The 21,042-nt window shown below is 46.8% G+C and overlaps 1 protein-coding gene across 6 annotated transcripts in view; it reads left to right on the forward strand.

Annotated features, from left to right (window-relative positions):
- Rps6ka2 (ribosomal protein S6 kinase A2) overlaps positions 1–21,042 on the forward strand; it is a 319,159-nt gene that overhangs the window by 168,288 nt on the left and 129,829 nt on the right. The window contains exon 1 of one of the 6 annotated variants that reach the window (XM_020158722.2): positions 457–644. The exons of the other annotated variants lie outside the window; for them this stretch is intronic. Coding sequence (XP_020014311.1) covers positions 546–644 — 99 coding nt within the window. The 5' untranslated portion in view covers positions 457–545. Of the gene's footprint in view, positions 1–456; positions 645–21,042 lie in introns of those variants that run through there. 6 annotated transcript variants of the gene reach the window in all.

Consider the following 21,042-nt stretch of genomic DNA (forward strand, 5'->3'; position numbering starts at 1 on the left):
GTAGTAGGAGGAGGTGTTGCGAGCGCCTGGGTGGCGAGCGGCAGGCGCTGATTGGACACAGTCATAGGGGCGGGGAATTCGTGGGCCGGGCAGCGGGTGATGATTGGTGGGAGGGGTGGTGGTGGGTGGGGCGGAGGTGGGGCTGCCGGGAGCTAGTACTCACCGGTAAGGAGGAGGAGGAGGAAGAGTGAACGCCTGGGGCGGAGAGCGGCGGGCGCTGATTGGTGGACGTGACGGTGGGCGTGGCGCGGTAACGTGCGCTGGTTGGCGAGAGGAGAGGTGGGCGTGGGTGTGGGCGGGGCGGGCTGCCGGGAGCTGGTACTCCGAGCGGGAGGCAGAGGCGCGGCGGGAGTGAGCGCCTGGGGCCCGGCCCGGTGGCCGGCGCGGCCTGCCCTTTGTGCCCGCAGCCCGCGCCCGCGCCCAGGGCCGCCGCGCCGGGGCTTCCCGGCCGCGCGCGCCCGCCCGCGCATCCACCCTCGCGCCTGGGATGCGCCGGGGATGCGCCCCCGCCGGCCCTGCGGCTCCTTGCGGCTGGGCGCGGGGCGATGGACGTGGGCATGAAGAAGTTCACCGTGCGCAGGTTCTTCTCGGTGTACCTGCGCAAGAAGTCGCGCTCCAAGAGCTCCAGCCTGGGCCGGCTCGAGGTAAATGCGGGGCCCGGGCCCCCGCCGCGCCCGGACCCCTCCCCCGTTGTCCCGTGGCCGGTTACCCCGGACCCGCGCGTGGGGCGCGAAGTTGCTCGAAAGCTGGTCCAGTGTTCCTGAACCGAACGCAGACGGCTCAAGCGTTGTCGTGGGGACTCCATGCCAGTGGCACGGACTGCGCTCCAGCCGGGTGAATTCCTGTCCGGCGCCCGTCTGCACCGCGAGCCCCGGGAGGAGGGAGGGGGGCCGGCGCGCGGACTGGGCACCTCCAAAGTCCCACGGAGGACAGCCGCCCGCCCTGCCCGCGCTGCCGTAGATCCGCTTTGTTTGAGCCCTGCCCAGGGGCAGGCGAGTCTGCCTTGCAGCGCAGACACGGAAGCGCGTGGAATCGGGGTAGAAGTGACCACGGGGGACAGGCGGGCGCGACCGCTCCGGCGGCGGCTGTGACCGGGCGCGCAGAGCTGGAGAGCCTGATGCAATATCCCTGCGGCCTCGGCCTCCGTACCGATGCGTCCTGAAAACCCAGAGGACGCTGAAAAATCGCGTCCTTCCTGCCTGTCCCTCGTCTTGTCACCTCTGGGTCAAAGCCGGCTGTGCATGGCTTCTTAATGGTGGCTTTTATTTCAACAACCACATCGCGCTCTCTGCATCCCACTGTCCAGATCATACCGTTGAGTCCATAGGTGGCAAACCAGGGACACACGTTTAAGTAAAGAAAGGGTGTTGTGATGGGGAGGCCGACACTACAACCTGGACATTTCATCTGACCTTGTCCTCCCCTTTGCTTCAGGGCTGGCACAAGCAGAGTTTGGGTTTTTTGTTTCATTTAGAACAATGTCACAAATTTCATCCTAGATTTCTTTTGTCCCATCTGCCATGGTATTAGACTCAGGCAAAGGGTTCCTTAACAATGAAGAGCTCCTTCAACCAAGCTCAGAGTCATAAAAGCGACAGGGAATTACTTGTTGCAAAAGTTTCTGTTTCAGTATCAGAAAATCAGAACTGGAAGTGCTGGGCAGAATCTCAGATGGTAAAACAATGGTTCTGGACAAATACTATCAATTCAGCCATAGAGGAGGGCTTGCTAAACCCAACAACAGAGAGAAATTAACCAGAAGGTGTTTTTCTGGGACTCAGGCACTGTGAAAATCTAAAGTCGACAACAAAACTTAGAACAGCCTTTCCTGTCATACAAGTATGTTTTATTTCCTATTTCATTGCAGTGCCAAGTTTATTGTGCAGCTCCTTGTCTCCTTCCATTTATTGTCACTGCTGGGGGAGGGGAACTGTATGAGCAAACTCCAGGTGTCCTTCAGGGCATGCCTGAAGGACCCTGGAATTGGAGGAGCCTGTGTGCCAGTGCACCCACCCTGGTATTAGGGTTCAAAAAAGAAAACTGGGCTGTAGGAGGGTCCTCAAAAATATGGTGGATGACAAAGTGGGGGTGGGGAAAATAAAATGTGTACAAAGCATCCACAAACCATCATCATATATCCAGAAGTCAAAGGGACTGGAAAGGAATGTATCCTATCGGCAAGTAATCAAAGCTCTCTTGCTATGTGCTGGAACCTAGATGGGTGCTGAGGAGAAGGGCTAATTGAGATGGTAACATTAATGCAGTGTTCTATTTTTTCACAAATGTGTTCACCACTTTTCTATCATTTGATCCTTGTGAAATCCAGATAGCACGTTCAACTATCCTTATTCTATTGCACAGGGAAACGAGCCCTGAGAAATTAAATCTTGTTAAAAGCTTGTGAACACATTCATTTTGCAAGTGTTTATTGAGAACCTGCCGTGGCTCAGGGCTGTTTCTGGGCAGTACAGATTCAAAATGATGGCAGACATGGAAGTTCTGGCCTTAGGGCACTTCCACCTGCTGGGGAATCTATTAAGTGACTGACTCTGTACTTCTGTCCAGTGAGTTCCATATTCCTTCCCAGCCACCTTCCCACAGTTTTTCCAGAGAAATTGCCCATTCGTTGTATATTGGCAGCTGGTTATAGGCCAAGAAGCACTCATCCAAAAATGTAAACTGTAGCAAGGGGGCTCTGTCAGTAGCGTGAGGTTGAGAAATAGGACCTAACGTGCTGACCACAGATGTGTACTTCCTCTGTTGGGACAAATGAAAGAGAGAACTCACTGCACAAAAAGAAACATCTTTTAATTGCTTCTATGAAAATCGTATTTTAGGAATACACACAGGGACTTTGAAAAATTTTGTTTTTGCATCTCAGAATCTAATAACATAATCAGGAAATAAACAGTAGTTACTTTAGGCTTGGAGCAGTGTAATGTCTATTAGAAAGTTGAGCACCTCTGTCCTGATGATTCTATACGTGCTTCTAAAATTAATTTTACTTCTAGGACCCAAATTTGATAATCCTGGTGCCATGGACACCAGTTTACTTAATCATTTTTGGAAACAGTTTATGAGTTTTAGCATAAGTTAAATTCACTTAAACATTTTTGTCACATATCAGCATTGACCCAAGTGAGATGGCCAGGTTATTTAGTCTGGCAAGAATGATTTCAGAGATTTCTGAAGGGACGCTGGGTACCTTGCATAGACTTCATGTGCTACCCAGTAAGGGTGTCAGGTCTTAGTACCTGTGGGAACCTCCCTCCCCCAGAATGCTCTGATTGCAGGGCGTTGGTTGCCTGGCCTAAGAACCACAGCCCTGAGCTGTGACCACTGCCTCATTTGGTGGTCTAGTTTATAGATGAGGAAGAGGGGCCCCAGAGGCCATGCTCCCATTCCTAAAATGTCCTGAAGGGCGTTCCTCACGGGGGAGCAGGTGCTGTCTGTTACTGATTTTAACCATTTCTGGCTGTATGGTTATTGGAGTTTGCCATGCACTCAATGAGGCATGAAAGAAGTCAATGTTATAATTTTTAAAAGGAAATTTTTCCATCAGATATTTTGGAATGTGCTGTATAACCCAAAATTTTTTGAGCAAACCTTTTCTGGAAGTCAGAAAATTCTAGTGAATTTGATCAGATGTACTTCATTAAATTTTCACTCTCCCCTTCCCTAGCAAGGCAATTAACCTCTTTAAGCCTCCTGTTTCTCCACTGAGAGAGAGAAATGATAACGGCTCCTCCCTCATAGGGGACTAATTGTGCCCACACATAAAGACTTACCTCAAAGTCTGAATGATCAATGGTCAATATTATCTGTTGATATTGGTAAGTCATTTTCCTGGGTTTATTGGTGTTTTTCATACTGTTCCATGTCTGCTGAGTCTGCATGAACCTGAGCTTGCCATGGCTTGTGTTACCCCAGGGGTGAACTCCTTGCCCTTCCTGCATGTGAAAGGGAAGATCCCTTCTCCCAGAATGTGTTCCAAGCTGCTCACAGGATGGGATGGGCCCCATTTGCTCAGATGGAGTTACATCCTCTGGCTAGGATGGGCATATTCCCTTCCCTTATTGTGCATGTCTGTCTCCCAAGGTGGCTGCACTTATCCACAGATACATTACCCATGTGGGTCAACTTTCCCCAACCAGGGCAGCTTTTAGAGCAAGAAAATGCTCCAATGTCTATTTCTCAACTCAGAGAGCTTCGGTTCCCTGGGTAGGAAGGAACCCCCCACTCAGCTTTCTCATATAGAACCTCGGAAGCTGTGGCATGCAGGCTGCAGAGTCTGGTTTATTTCCTTCCAGAGGCAATGTAGGCTTTTCATTAATTAAAAAAATGCTGTTACTTTCTCAAGGCGAGATACTAGATAATTTGCTAAAGGTATTGATATGCAGTTTATTTAGAGTTATTTAGTTTGGGGTTATCAAAGCCAGAGGACTCTCTTTGATGATATATTATTTGGGCCGTTTCACTTGAAACTGACATGTCCACCAAAAGATAGCTGATGGTAGTTGGAGAGCACAAAATGGGATACTGGTGATGGTAAACTGTTGAGTGGGAGAATTGCACTTTGTTTATTTGCTTCATTGTTCATACAATCAACATTTTTAGCATAACCATGTGTACTGTGCTGAGCTAGTGTACTGTGCTAAGTGATTCCTGCCTCCAATGAGCTGAACGTCTAGCAGTAGAGGCAAGTGAGCCGGGAGAAGCGCGTTCTTGGGGTGAGTCCTGAGAAGTTCTTGACATCTCTGGACTTAAGTGGTCCAGTTAGATCAATCACCAGTTTGTTTCTTTTTCCATGGCTGTAGATAATCAAAACTGCATATGTTCACACGTGAAAATGTCTTAGTTGCTTATCCTTTTTTCCTAACAATGTAAGTGCTAAGTGAGGAACTGGAGCAATGTCGGAGCTCTGATGGCTCCAGCCATGCTCGTTCTTGGTGCTTGGTAGGTAGGTGAGTACTCCTTCTACAGCTTGGGTAGTTTCCAGAAGAACCACTTACAGTTAAAACAATTTTCAGGTACTCTCACTAAATGCACCCAAAGAAAGTCTGTTAGGCCTGGTTTATTGGAATTTTAATTAACCCTCCGCCCCTGAAAAAAAAGGGAAGACTACACATGATAGTCCATATTCGGGAATACCTAATTTGCTCTTTATCCATTAGTCTCCTGTATAGACACTAAAGTTAACTCCTTCTTGTGGTCTCTGTGTGTCCTATGCTTTATCTTTGCAGTTTCTCCCTTTATATTCAAGGAACTTCTCAAAGCGTTTTGCTTATTCAGAAATATGTGAATAGAACCAAAGTATTGAGATTTTACTCCTTTTTCTTTGGTCTCCATTACTTGTCCTTCCCATAAGACCACGTGCTGACCGGCTTCCAGCATTCACTCTACACAGCTGGCCATTGGGTCTGGGTTTTGTCTGTTTGTTTCGTTTTGTTGGCAGTACTGGAGTTTGAATTCAGTGTTTTTGCAGTTGTCAGGCAGGTGCCCTAACCCTGATCCATGCCTCTAACCCTTTTGGGCTCTGGCTGTTTTGGAGTTAGGGTCTTGCTTTTTGTCCAGGTGAGCCTGGCCATCATCCGTCTGTTTTATGCTTCCCACTGTAGCTGGGATGACAGGTGTGCACCACCACATTCAGCTTTTTTCAGTTGGGATGGAGTCTCATGAACTTTTTTGCCCAGGCTGGTCTCGAACTGCAATCTTCCTAATCTCAGCCTCCCAAGTAGCCAAGATTACAGGCATGAGCTGTTGGTTCCTGGCTTTATTGGGTCATTTTTTCATGCACTCAGAAGTAGAAGAATAAAATGAAAGAGCACTAAATAAAAAATTGGAACATCTGCCCTCATATTGGGTCAATTACCAAAGGATTTTGCACACAGGGTTGATGATTTCTCGGGAGTGGCAGATGAGTATGTGGGCAGGAGAGGACTGAGCTCCCTGAAGCAGTTTGGGGGCCTCTTGCTGCAGGGGGAAGTGGGGAGAGAGCAGGGGGCTGCAGCCTGAAGGTGAAGGGAATGTTCGTGTTGACTAGTGTGTGTATCATTCCTATGTTCAGAATGCTGCCAGGGAAAAGCACCTCTTTGATGTGTGGAAACTGAGGATCAGCTTTGATGATGTGGAGTGGGCAACTAGGAATCCAGCCAGAAATGCTCTGTATCTTCTGCTGTTAAATAAATCCACAAGTTCAGGTATACTCTAGAATGATTTGCGTTTACTTCTGGTTATGCAGGGCCATGTTTTATTGCATCCTTTCCCAGAATTCTGTTTGCTGCTATGTTTTCACTCATAAACGCTATTAAGTTGAACTCAAAGAAATAGAAATTATCAGCAAATAGTCTGCTAAGCTACAACATGATTTAGTCAAGCAAATGGGTCAGACACAAATCTAGCTGGTGTGAAATCTGTTAATCATGTCTGATTCATAACTGTATAAGAAGTCATTCCTGCTGACTACGAAGGCAATACAATAGTGCTGCAGCTATAATTAAACATGAGAAACAAACACACAGGACATGAAGAATAACTGCGTGGTAACTGCACACCTATGATTTATTACTGCACAGGCAAGAACCAAGGCTTCAGAGCAACTGGGACAGGTACCTGTTCTCAGGCTGTCATTTGCACAGTTCTTGAGTTCCATTAAAGGGCATCCCAAGAACAAGAGCACCTCCAATCAAAGCCCTGCTCCATTCCAGAAGCAGCCAGACTTTCTCTACGAGCTTTGGTTTGCACAGGTTCCCAGGCTCATTCAGCTGCTCCTTTGCAGTGGAGGGAGGCTTCTGCACCCATGGGACAAGGCTATGCCCCCCTCCCTCCTGCACTCCCTGCTGGGAGCCCCACCCTGCAGGATGGAAAGCACTTGCAGTGCCCTCACTGGCTGCTCCTCATACTTCCCTCTTTTCCTGCTGAAGCCGGACCACTGAATCTTTTCTAGCACCTTCCTCCCCAGCTGCAAAAGGATATGGGTACCTCAGTTACCAAATGCTTAGGAAGCTACATGGCCTGTCCTGGGAGAGATGCACTAGGTGCTCTATGAGGCTGCACCCAGTAGACTGGCCAGACCTTTTCCTAGAGGGATTTGCATGGCAAAGTTTCCCCTCTCCTGCCAGCCCTCTTTCTGGCCCCTTCTGAGTATACATCTGTCTCAGATTAGTACTGTCTCCACATTTACTACAGCGCCAGATTTCCTAGGTTGCAGCCGTGTTAGGGTGACTTAGAATGAAGGCTTAATCTTCACTGCTGTCATTTTAAACGTAATCCATGGAAGTAGCAGCTCTCAGAGCAGAGGCGCATTCACGCCGTGTGTCACAGTCTCGTGTGGGATGCCTGGCTGTGGGGTGGGAGGGGGCGAGGCGCTGGCAGAAATGATGTAGCTTCTTGGAGAGGAGACTCGCTTTTCCTTCTGGCCATTTATCTCCTCTGTGAAATTAGTAAGATCCAAACAGTGTTGGAGAATGAGTATGTAGCTACTGGCTGGAGCATTTCCTCCTGTGGCTGAGCCAAGAAGGGCCTGCACCAGTCAAGAGAAGTACGCTGCTGACCCATGGAGGTCCATAAGCCACACTGTCAGAGTTGTTGGGTTTTTAGGTAGACACCAGCTAAGTGTGAGTCTGGGACCTGCTTTGGAGTGATGTTCTCAGTAACAGTGAGCCTTCATGGTCTTCGCAGTGACATATACTGGCCACACCTCTTGCCATTGGACCGGTAGCCAAATTCTTAAGAGAAAGAGCAGAGGGACTTTATACTGTGAAAGATCTCATTTGGGCATGGCTGTGGTAGAAATGCTTCAGTGCCTCTGTAAGACCTTGCTCATCTGTGTCCAGTCTGAATGCTTTCAGCCAAGGTCAAGCACACCTTTCAGGACCTAAGGTCATACACAACTGCTCACTTCAATGTGTGTTTTTACTACCAAAGTATCCTGCAGACAATCTCTTTGTAAGCATGTAAAAGCAAGAAAGCTTCTTGTTTTGAAAGTGCGTAATGCACAGAGTCCAGAAGCTGCTGGAGAGGCCTTTGTGAGAGAAGATGGTAGTGGGCGGGTACACTGCTGGGGAGGGACAGAGACACCTGTAGGCTCTGCAGGCCCCTCGAGTCATCAGATTCCCTGTCTGTTGGCTGCCAGCTCCTGTAGACAGGGGTGCCATGTGCAAGCAGGTAACCGGGAGAAACCGATGTCCCCCCAGCCCACACACTTGCAAAGGTGCACACAGGACCCTTTTGTCTTGTGACTTCCTAAAGTGACTCTGGTTGGGTTGATTGACTTTAAAGCTAACATAAAGGAAAAACAAAAATGCAGAAAAGAGCACTTATTTTTAGAACACTTTTGGCTTCTTGAATTCTGTTTAGTCTGTCCTTAGATCACAGAACAGGTGGACTGCTGGACCCAAGGTAGCTGTTATAGCTAACTGCCCCAATCCCAGAGCCCCCAGAAACAGCACAAGGTTGTGTATGACTTATATTTATAGATCTTAGCAAAAAAGAGAGCACATGAACTTTGCAGTGTGACTCAATCAAGTCCTTGCAGAACCCGCCCCAGCAGAGAAGTGAATAAAAGTGTTCAGCCTGATGGAGTGGATTGGAGCTAATGTGCAAAGGGCATCTGGGCATAAGTGTCTAGTGTACCTTTAGTAACCCCAACATCTAAACGTCTGTCTTCAAATATTCATCAGCACATCTGTTTCATCCTGTGACAAACTGTGGTCTTGAGGTTTATGGCAGTAGAAGGCCAACAGTTAATGTAGGAACATGAAGGTGGTTTGTTAAAATGGGCTGTGGTCATTTTGGAGATGCATGGAGGAGGGGAAGAGAAGCAGATCTGAAACGCCATCCCTAGACTGATGGAGCTCACGCTTACTAAAGGCGGTGGACATTGAATGGAAGCATGGAGTTATGGAGTGGGAGCTGTGTTCCATGTTAACATCTCCTACCCAGTCAGGATGAGCTAACACAGAGCCTCTCACCTCTCATGAACTTCATCTTCTGTCACCTCTGCCCCCATCCAGCCCATTAATCTTCTCTCCTGAACACGCTGAAGCTGATGGCACTTTGTTCATCTTTGCCTCTCTGGCACCTGGCCTCACCAGCTTGTGCGCTGTGGGTCCTGCCAGGGAGTGATCTGAGCTGGGTATGAAGGCGGGAAGTGATTTGATCGGTGTGGCCCTGGTGAGGAGAGGTGACAGTGCGCTGCTTGCTGTGAATCAGTCAGGCCTTGCTGGTGCTACTTAACGATCTTCCTGGCCGTGGTGGCCAGTCGGGTCATCTGTGCCTGTGATGCCATGGTGGGAGTGGGGGAGGGGTTAGGTAGAGGAAATAGTCCTCGCATTTTAAGTCCTTGCTTAACCATTTGTTATTCTTGTGGCTTTGGCAAAGTCACCAGTACAACCTTACAGAGGCTCAGCTCTCTTCTCTGTAAAATTAGCATAATCCTGCCTTACAGGCACCAATGAAATGGCCTGTCCAGTGGGGCAGTGTGGCACATAGGATAGGCTGTGGTCAAATCCTGTCACTTTCTCCCGGTCCACTGAGTCCCCCCGCCTCCAATCCCATATGCAGTCACACAGTGCACATGGGAGAGGTGTAATAGAGACCTGGCACAGCAACCATTCTTGAGTGGGCACTCGGTGGGTGTGAGTGACCTGGAAGAGTTCTTTAGGTCTGAGTGGTACATGCACTGCAAGGTCTCCCAGAGGCAGCACATCCCCTCCATTCATCCATAAAAAAACGTCGAGGAGAAGGCAAGACTCTGGTGGTTTGGGTCAGAAGCCAGGAAGTGGGCATGTCTTGACGCTATCTCCACAGGGGGACTGTGCCTCTCCCTCTGCAAGAGTATTTGGTGGGTCTCAGGGATTGTCTAGGAAGGGATGCAGCAGGAGAAGGGCATTTGCTATCACATTCTAGCGCCTCCTCCCGCCTGGCTCCAAATCCAGTGTACACATCCTGACTTCACGTTTTAGACAGGATGGGCATAGCTTCCTGAAGTTCCAGGTGGTCACTACCTCATTCCAACACCATCTGAAAGCTTTCCCGACCTTCGTCCAGTTCTTCTCATAGTCAAGAAGAAACAGGCAGTGTATATGACATTTCCAAAAACCTTATAGTACTTTTCTTACTCCTCCCTTCTCCCTCAAATCTGCTTCCTCCTGCTTTCCTTTTTACTTTTGCAGTCTCTGGCCCACATGTTGTGCACGTGAAGTGGACAGCGCACGGAAGGAGGCTCATGTGGGGAGATGTTACGTTCTTCATGGAGTGTGTGGAAGGGTCGTCCAGTTCGGTCCCCCATGGAATACACGTGCTTGTTTCCTAGTCAGATGAGTCACCTGGGACGCAGTGTGAATTTATTAGAACTGAATTCTGTAAGGAGGTGCTAATGAATATGGCAGTGTTTCCTGCTGGTGTCTCAGTGGTGAGAAATAAGGTGGGAATAGTTGGGGTCCAGGCTGCCAGGAGTATTCTGGTTATGGGGCAGCTCACTGTCCCCACCTCCAACCCCACCCTCCCTGGAGCTTTAGAAGTCCCAGCCAGTGCCCATGGGCTGGACCAGGAAGGTGCCCTGCAGGGGCAGAAGGCTGGTAATGGCCCTAAAGATAGCTACAGCCTAATCCCTGGACCACATGGACATTACCACATATGGCAGAAGGGACTTTGCAGATATGATCATGAGGAACTAGAGATGGGGATAGTCCTGGGCCCTCAGTGTAATGACCCGTGTCCTTGTAATAGGAGGTGGAACAGTTGGAGCTCAGAAAAGGAGCAGGGCTGTGATATCAGACACAGAGATCATAGTGGTGGAGGAAGGGACCATGAGCCCAAGAAAGCCAACAGCTATCCAAGCTGGAGACAGAGGACAGCCTCCCAAAGGATCTGCCCTACTGACCCCAGTGGGGTGGGTATCAAATTCCAGCCTCCAGAACTGTAAGAGTAGAATCTATGCTGTGGACAGTGGTCATTTGTCACTGGGTAACAAATGCAGCAGTCACTCTGGTTTTTAAGGCAGACCTCAATAGTAGCCAGACAGAGGCAGGGCACGGCCTCTCAGGCTTGTCCAGAAGTAGCCGGTCAGTTCAGATGCCTCAGGGGCCTCCTTAACACAGGGCTCGAGTCTTTGGTGTCTACATGACTAACCTGGGGTCCTGCCTCATGTTCAGCCCCTAGAGGTGCAGAAGGCTCAGCTGTCGTCAGTGTGACATAAAGGTCTGAGCATCCACCCATCCTCAGGTGAACAGGCTGGAGGATTGGCTCTGTCCTTGTGTTGTGTTTGTCTTGTAGGGAAGAGAGATACCAAGTTTATATATAAAAATGTCATAATCTCAAAAAATGTTAGGGAGAAAAGTCCCACAACATGGGCCAGGAGTCAAGAGGGACAGAGAACAAGTTTGGTCCTGGGGCCTGGGGAAGCCCTCTGTGGGGACATTGCAGGAGGGCCCAGTGAAATGGAGGGCGGCCAGGAATGCGTGAGAAGCAGCAGGGTGGCCCTGAGGTGAGCTGGCTGGGCTGACCAGCACACCAGAAAGTCAGGTGAGGGTACAGGGCCAGGAGTCCTAGGTGGTGGTGTGTCGGGGTGGGGGGTCAACTTTACCCTAAAGGACATGGGAAGTGACAAGATCACATCTCAGTTTGAAGAGACCCTTTGAGGGGTGGGGTGTAGCTCAGCGGTAGAGTACTTGCTTAGTGCATGCAAGGCTCTGGGTTCCATCCCCAGGACTGCGATTTAAAAAATTAAACAAATAAACGAAAAGGTCCTTCTGGAAGTTCTGCGGGAATTAGATGGCAGAGAGCAGGAGAAGGGTGGGGAGAGCGGCTGGAGCTGCGGCTTAGCACTTGGGTGAATGGGTCTTGGATGGTTTGGGTGTGCATGTGAATGAAAGAGAAGAACCCAGGGCGAATCCTCCGTCCCTGTCCTGGTCTGAAGTGGGGAGGATGATGCAGGGATGTAAGTCAGCCACGCACATCCAGGCTCTTCTCTGTCTAGCACCATCCGAGACACCTCAGACCATGCCTGTCCCTGCAGATCAAAGCAGAAGACAAACTGTTTTTTAAAAAGCCTCACATTTCCTTGCTGTGCTGTCTTTGTCTGTTTACTTCACTGAAGTCTGGATAATTCTCAGCTATGCTGCTCCCAGCTCCCAAACGCCATGCACCCAGTCACATCCGCAGCAGCCCTGTGCACCACAGATCAATGGCTTTATTAAATGCAATGTCAGAAGCATTATTGGAAACTGCAAGTGCCACTGGGTGCAAAGGGGCCAGGAGAGGCAGCCGTGCTTCGGCTGGAATTCTTCCTGATCACTGATCATCCTTGCCCTCTGCCTTGGCCATCCAGGCATGAGCTTCCCTGTAAAGACTTGAGATCCTGGGAAGCGCCCTGGAAGTTTAGTGTGATTGGATGGCTCCGTTTCTTCTGGCTCAGCTCGCCCCGTGAGGCCTGCAAACTCTGTGCAAGTTCTTGTATCTTAAACAAGAATTGAGGAGTAGGAGTGGAGGAGAGAGAGGAGATGGGAAGGGAAGGGCGGAGGGTGAGTCCAGACAGAGGCAGAATGTACAAAGAAAGCAGAAGGAAGAAGACCAGTGGCCTAGGCGCAGAGAGAAAGATGCGTGACTGTGAATGGGAGGAACCACTGAGGCAAAGTACCCAAGTGTGGAAGGAAGCAAGCGTCCAGACCTTGAAGTGACGTGCGCCCAACTCAGCACACTTCCCATCTGAGCGTGGAGAGCAGCACTGGACAGGTGGTGGGACAGATGAGTGTGGCCTGCGAGCCTTCACCTAGTGAGGACCGGGATGTGGATATCACTGCCACCCCTTAACCTGGTGGGAGAGACTGGCTTGAGTCTGCTGCCCCAGGAGCTACCGTGAGCTGCACTGCAACTCTGAAGAGAGGCCCAGCCGCAGGCTTTCCCCTGGGAAGGGCCACGAATGTGAAATTTCACCAGTGTATTGAGGACAAGTAGACGAAAGCTGTCAGGAGGCTAGCGAGGTGCTAGAAAAGGTGGGGTCTTGTGTTCCTTTTTTTTCTGCTGCACCCAGGCACACCTGGAGGCCAGTGAGCACTGAGCTTCCCCAGGGACTCCTGTAGGCTCCTAGAGCTCCCAACACAGTTCATGTGATTCCCTTCCACTGCCCTGTCCTCTCACTGCGACTGGTGGGCAGAACCCTGCTTCCAGGTTAAACGACTAGTGAACAATGAGGAACAAAAACAAAGCAGGCTTGGACAGGGACTTTGGGCAGAGGATGTTCAGGTGATTGATTGGTGTGCAGTTGGAGGGTGGAGTGCATGGAGAAGGCCAAGGCCACCTGGGTTTCAGAGATGTTTTGTGTTTAACTCAGGGAGTCCACTGCCCTGGGTTGCTGTCTAATGGACAGTTCCCTGACCTGCACACCTCTGGTGAGATCACACGTCTCTGATAACTAAATAGAGCATCTTGGAAGAGTAACAAGAGCTTTTTCTCCATATGGTAGTGGAGAAAACTTTCTGAAGTTGATGTTGTGGCGCTCTTTCCCTGTTTCTGATGATAGATTCCAGAACAGCAGCTTCTAGACCTTGCACTTACCTGCATTCTGTGGTCTGGGCTGTCCCACAGGACAGGTCATCACCTACAGCCCACCTCAGCACTGGGAAGGTGTGGTGTACGCTTCTATGCACTTGGCTGTCACTGACACATGACAGGTAGGAAGCACTCCTGGAATACCTCCATCTGAGGAAACAGGAGAGACAAAACCACCATCAAAACAGGCACTGTTTTCTCCAACCACCAAGTCTTTCTCACACTTTATAGTTTTGGATGGGAAGCAGACCTGAGCCATTGAAAATGAAGTAACGTAAGTTTTCTTTCTCAACAAAGCTGAGTATGAAATAGTCTCTTTGACAGTCTGGAGATGAAGATAAAATGATTATATCCCTATAAATGTGTTTACGTGAATATGTATTTGTAAGTGTATGTGTTCACAGTTATGTCTGCATGCATCGTGAGTGTGCACGTTACTGTATGCACATCCATTTTCCTGCCATGGTGATGAGTTTAGAGGTGAGCGTGTGACCCAAACAGTCAGAACGTGATAGATCTTGAGACCTTTGTTCAGTGGCTGTAGAGAATGAGGAACTCTGAGGCCAGACCTGGATTTCTGCAGCTACCTGTGACCACAGAGTAACCCAATCTAAGTATAGAGCCAATATTCAGAGAGCAGATTCAGGAAATCCATAGAGAAATGAGATTGGAGCCCTGATCAGCCCTAGCCTGAAGCCCTCTGGAACGTTTGAGTTAAATGGTCCAAGCACTCCTTCTATTGTTTAAGCCTTTTTGATTTGGGCTTTCTCTTATGCAAATAAAACCTCTCTCTCTCTCTCTCTCTCTCTCTCTCTCTCTCTCTCTCTCTCTTTCTCACACACACACACACACACACACACACACACACAATCTCTAACACTTTACGAGAACCCTAAAAACATAGGTACTATTATGTCCATTTCATAGATGAGGGAACTGAGTATTAAAAGGTTAAGTAGCCTGACCATATCACATTGATGGTAAAGGGAGAAAGCAGGAACCAAATTTCCACTTATTTGTTTTTTTCCTCCAGATTTGTGCCAATAGGTTTACATTAAGCTGCTGTTTGGTGTGCCCACTTATGTGAAGAAGAGCCAGCCCAAAGATGGTTTCTGTCAAGAAAAATCACCAGGAGACATGCTATTGTGTATACATTGTGATGAAGCTTTAGCTGGCTCCTAGCAGGTAACACCTGCTCAGTTGGCATGCATGGAAGGGCTGTGTGGGCTTCCGGCTCTCTCCCAGGGGAACTTAGAGGTCAGTGGCACCAGCCCCTTCTTGGGTTTCATGTTTTATTAAACCTCAGTGCTTTATTGTCTTCATAATTTCAGAAGAGGAGTGTCTGCCACTACCCCATTTCCTGTTTTTGTTGGTGTTTCGTGATGTTTTGGGGAGGAGCAGGAGGGTGTTGGAGAGTCAGGAGATTGAAAGGTTCCTGGTGTCACCAGCCCATTGATATTGTCTGAGAGGAGGGGCTTGAGCCTAGCAAGGCATTCATGTGGCACTCATTACAGTTCCTGGGCTTGTATGGTATAATTAATAATTTTGAATGTGTTGATGGAATTCTGCCAACTAGCTACATGTGAAATGTATAGGATGTGTGTTTTTTAAATGTTTTTATTAGTGTATAAGAGTTGTACAGGGGGTTCCATTGTGACATTTCCATCTATGCATACAATGAACCTCAGTTTGGCTCATCCCTCCATTGTTCTCCCTCCTCCACCTCTCCCTTCTTAAAATGACCAACAGTTTCAATGTTCCATATTCACACATGTGCAGAAAGTACATCAATCATGTGTATTTGGAAAGTACAGTAATACTTTTAGGTTTATATTTGACACGATAGCACAAGCACTTTTTCAAGTTTGCCAATTTAACTGAGATGGTGCCCTGAGAAAATTAAGACGAATTTTTGTTCACGCATTGAAAAAAATCAAGTATGTTAGTTTGCAAACACTCTTTATTCTCTCAATATATTTAATGGGCCTGAATACTTTTGTTCCTTTTCTGCCTACTTTTCTCTCTCCCAGTCTAAACCCCAGAATATATAAACATTAATTTAAAGAAGTAAGGATTCAGAAAAGCGTGATAGAAGTGAGCACTGGTTTTAGAAATAGTACTTTGTTACACTAACTTCCAGTTCTTACAACTACTCAGTTAGGATGCTATGTAATAAAAGTGTGTCCATGTATTCTGTGGTAGAATAAGTGTCACTGAAGCAATGTAACATTGTTTTCTTGCCCATCACTGCATGTGCTTTCGTGGTCAATTGTCCACAGCACTGCCTTTTAACTGTAGCAGTGGTACTTTGAATTACTAGAGGCAACATCGTATAAAACAACATGACTTAGAAGATAAAGACTGCTGATAAACTCAGAGCACAAGTAGTATGCCTATGTGTCACTTCTGACCCCCAGGTGTCCACAGTCCTCTACAGAAACACATTTTATAATAAATGCATGCTTATGCCTGAAGTGCATAACCCAAGTACACAGGATTTTATCCTTGTTGCCACCACAAGTTCTTCCTGGGAGGTTGTACCCTTGCTTTTTGCTCTAGTTCCTGGGCAGCTAATTGCCTCAGAATCAGAAAATTCACATTAATTTCCTTCCCCCACTCCCTGCCAGAATTGCCTGTGTTGGTTGGATAATCTTTTCATCCATGGGAAGAGAAGAACCATTTGTGTCACCTCCTGAGATAGTGGCATGCCTCTCCTGAGGGAGAAGAATAATTTATGACTTGTTATTTTTACATTTATTAAATGGCATGCCACATGCTGTGGCTGGTGCCTCACGTGCTCATCAATAACCATTTCAGAACATCAGTTCTTTTTGCACACTATTTACCAACGAGCATTGCTGGTTCTTGCAAGATATTTGGTAGTAAATGATATTTTGTTGAAATAAATAGCAAGAGATCTCATAAGGAGATAGGAGTGGGAAAAAATTTAAATAATAAGAAAAAGTAATGATTTGAAAAATATAAAAAGAAATATAAGAAAAAATAAAAATAAGTTGTTCAAAGTTAATAAATTCTCATTATCATGAAATAAGTATGGGAGGATATTTTCTGACTACCTGAATATTGCAGTTTGTAATTCCCCATTTCCAATAATTACAGATTGATAAAATACACCAACACTAAAACTTTTCTCAACAATTAGACTTTAAGTAGTTTAGAGTACAGTTCCTGTGTTCCAGTGCTCCTAGGCCATTGATATGAGTGTCAGACATCATGGCACACATTTGCAGCTATGACAATATTATGGAGTAGATTTTTGAGGTGGGGCCTCTCTAGCTTGGAGGAATCTTGGCTTGAGCTCCCTGGCCTCCTTCATGGAACTGGCGGCCCTAGAGAACCCAAGTGTGAAAACCAGGCATCTAGAGTCTTTGCAAACATTTACCTGGGGAGGGGGGCACTAAAGGACAGCCTTCTTACTTGGGTCTCCTTGTTTCCACCCATTAGTCCTGGAGTGGGGAAAAGCACGGCCTGCTCTCTCTCCACCTGACAATGTCCACGGGGCAGTGGAGATGGTGTTGGATGGTGGAACTTTTTACACTCCAGAAGTTGCCTGTCAGAGTAAATCCCCAATCTGAAAATGTTTATTCTTTTTTTTCTTTCATAAAAATTCTATTTAAAAAATATCCTTAGCTTCCTGGATGTTTGGATTTGGGAATAAACATGACTTTGTGCCTAACAATACATCAGCGTTAGAAGAGACAGAATAAACATAGAGAACCGTTGCATGTCCGCCATGGGCTAGTGTTGAAATCTAATGAAGCCGAGAAGCTTCTCCTCTAGAACAGTCAGAGAAAAGTAATGGATCATTTGTACACTCCTAGGAAGAAGGCTGTAAGACCATTTCACTATCGTAAGTGTTGCCCACATCAGAATTTGTTTTAACATACCTTTAGATGTAAACGATGGTCCAAATGTTATGTTTCCCTGAGATTCCAGGGAATCTGATTTCTGTGTTTTTTACAGAGAGAGGTAATCCAAAATTAGTAAACCAGTGACTCTGAGATGGGATTTTTTTTTCTTGCATGTTCTAATGGATTGTTGAATTAAATTAGATGTGAGAATTTTGAGTCAAGCATTTATGATTTGTGTAGCACCAAATTAAATTTATGTGGATGGAGAGATACTTGTTACCACATACAAATAATTATTCAAGTTCTAAACTGTAGGTAGTTGTTTTATTTAATGGCTAATCATTGTTTATACCCTGTGTGACTCCATTCCAAAACATGTCTTGTTTGCATCCTAAACTCTCTTGTGTTGTAAGTGAGCAGACATCCTCAGGAGGTTGTGTGTCATACACTAAGCCAGGGCCGACTGGAGGCTTTTGGAAACTTCCAAAATGTTTACTGAGTATTTACTCAGTTACCACAAGACAGGAGCAGGCTCTACTCCATTTGTGCCACAGTACAGTGACAAAGGCCCAAGGAAGGCTCTTTCAGGGAACACCTCAGCCTTTGTTTCTTCTACATTGTCTGGAATGCCACACATTCAACACATGCAACTTATGGGCTGTGACTCATGCCACACCCTTCACTCCTGTAAAGCATACCAGCTCATGGTTTTAGTGTCTTCCCAGCTACTGTCACCACAATCTAGAACTTCCTCATCACCTCAAAACCAAACCTTATCCCCTTTCTGCACCCCACTTACAGTCTGCACCCTGATCCACTGTCTGCCCCTAGAAAGTAGCCTGTTAGGACACTTCATACAAATGGAATCCTAAAATCCGTGAGGGTGTGTGATAGGCTTTCTCCACTTCGCAGCACTGTGTTTGTAAGCTTCGTCCGTGTGAGTGATTATTGCCAAATAACACTGCACTGTGTGCGGGCATGCCTCATTTTACTTATCTATTAATAAGTTCAGAGACATTTGAATGGTTCCCACTTTTTGGCTGTTGCCTACTGCTGCTAGGAGCATTTTTGTGCACGTTTTCTTGTGGAGGTATGTTTTCATTTCGTCTGGGTAAATACCTAGGAGTGAAATTTCAGTGTCATATGGCAACTCTATAGACTTCCAGCCCATTTTCCAAAGTGATTACAATATTTTAGTGTCCTACTGTGATGGTGGAGTCATCCACTTACTCACTGGTGCTTGCTGTTGTTTTCCTTTTCAGATACCGCCGTCCTGGTGGATGTGGAGATGTATCTCCCTGTGGTTTTGACTTGCATTTCCCTAATTAGCATCTTTTCATGTTTTTAATGTCCATTTGAATGTCTTCCTTAGAGAAATATTTATTCAGGTTATTTTTTCCTTTTTAAAAATTGGATGATTTTCTTTTATTATTGAATTCTTAGAGTTATTTGCATGTTCTGGATAGAAGTCTCTTACCAGGTCTATTATTTGCAAACACTTTCCCCCTTCTCATGCGTTGTTTTTTCATCGTCTTGTTGGTATCACCTGCTGCATGAATGCTAGAACTCGTGTTAACTTTTAATCCTGCCACAGTTTATAAGCACATTGGAGCCCCGTGTAGAAGTGCAGATGCCCAGTAGGCTGTGATATTTGGAGATGTTTGTGGAAAACTATTTTCACAGTGGCCCTTGCTTCTCTTGCTTGCTTTCTCAGGTGACAGTGCAGGGAAGGTTCTTTTATAGGTTGGCCTACTGTAAAGGAAAGTGTCTTAAGTAGCAGGCACTTACGCATGCAGTGTCAAAAGAAATAGAGTTCAAATGGCTGGAGCCTGGTCTGTTTAGAGAGTCTTGTGCTGTGTGCACCATTTTATTTTCACAAGGGCAGAGATGGTTGGACTTGCAGCCCCAGGGGGAGACTATACTGAAAAGCCAAATATGTTGACTCCCTTGCTCCCATCCCCAGTGGCTTTGTGCTTTTGCTTCTTGTAGACAGTCATTGAGGTGCTGAGCCATTAGAGGGAAACGAGTGTCAAGGCCAGTGTTCTGGTAACAGGTGGTGGCCTGGTGCCCTCCGCTGAGTTCACATCCACCTGAAACATGAAGCCTTCTTTGTTGGTGCTTGTCTTAGACAGGATGCTGCCTGCATTTCTCAACCTGGAGTGTGTTTTCATTTCGGGTCTCATTAGCACAGGAAGCAAGCTTTGGGCTTGCTCTTTCCAATCAGATTTGAATGCTGTGTCTGTTTGACTGTCACCTTTGAGACCTCTCTGTTGAATGTACGAAGGGAGTATTTAAGTGCATGTGTGTGTTTCCACCCAAGCTCTTCCTCTAGTGCATAGCCCTTTCAGGGAGAATCTTCATCTTATGTCCACATTTTGCTCTAGTGTCATGTCATCATTCAAGACCCTGGAATGGAAGCTTAAGTAGGGATGTCCACTAGAGACCTACAGATGTAAATATTAATATTCCACTTAGCTTGCTCTGAACAAGCTGACCTTTTAGGACCTCAGATTTAATCTTGCCTATCTTTCAGGCTAAGCAGTGTTGCAACAGTTCCTTTTATGGAGATTGTCATTAATTAAGGGGAAAGATTGAGTCTTGAAGTGCATGTGAATTATGCAGGATTTTGTGTCCCATGCATGGCATGGATTAAACAGCAGGGCTTTAAGGGAAAGGAAAGTCTTGAATATGACAAACAAATACCACCAGTTATGCCAGCTTGAGGACTTGTGGCAGGTGCTGCTTCCAGAAAGAGGATTTTCATAGAACATCTGGCTGGAGCTGGTTCCAGGAGAGGCAGGAGGAAGCAAGCCCTGGAATGCAGGAATGGGAGGTTATTCCAAGGGAAGGGCACAGAGAAGGAGATGGAGCCTGGTTGAGACCTGAGGTGATGTTGTGGGGAGGGCCCAGGGTGAGCAGAGCCCCTGTCAGAGTGACATTAGACAGGGAGCTGCCTGTCTGATTCTTTACCTGGATTCCTGTGAAAATTGCTTTGCTGTGGGGTAAGTGTTTGATGGTAGTTTGCCCCCTAGACCTCAGGTGCCTATGTACTAAGCTCTCTGCATTACATTTCATCCTCATGTGCCCACAGTGTGGAATGTGTAAGGCCAGACCCCGAGGCAGATGGCAGAATGAAGGATCTTTCTGGGTCTAGCATGTTTGATTCTTGATATCCCATTTATGTAACTTTGATGTTTCCCTTTTCTCTGTCTCTTTTAATTGATTTGTGAGTTCTTTTGTATTCTGGGTATAGATTACATGTACTGCATAAATGCCATCAAGTTCACTGCCTTTTGTTTTTAGCCGTTTTTATGCATAAGTTTTAAATTTTTATGTAGTTAAATTTACCAGTCCTTTTCTTTGTGGTATGTTCTTTCTGGGTCAGAGATTAAAAATCTGCCTTACTAGGAAGCCACAAAATTAATCCGTTATTCTCCAAAAGTTTTTAAGTTTTACTTATTTATTTATTTTTGGTCAAACTGGGATTTAAACTCAGAATCTCCTACATGCTAAACAGGTAATCTACCACTTGAGCTACTCCCCTAGCCCTTTTCTGCTTTAGTTGTTTTTTGGATATGGTCTTGCATTTTTGCCTGGGGCCGGCCTTGAACTGCAATCC

Source organism: Castor canadensis, chromosome 1, assembly GCF_047511655.1.
Source record: "Castor canadensis chromosome 1, mCasCan1.hap1v2, whole genome shotgun sequence".
NCBI classification, from domain to species: domain Eukaryota; kingdom Metazoa; phylum Chordata; class Mammalia; order Rodentia; family Castoridae; genus Castor; species Castor canadensis.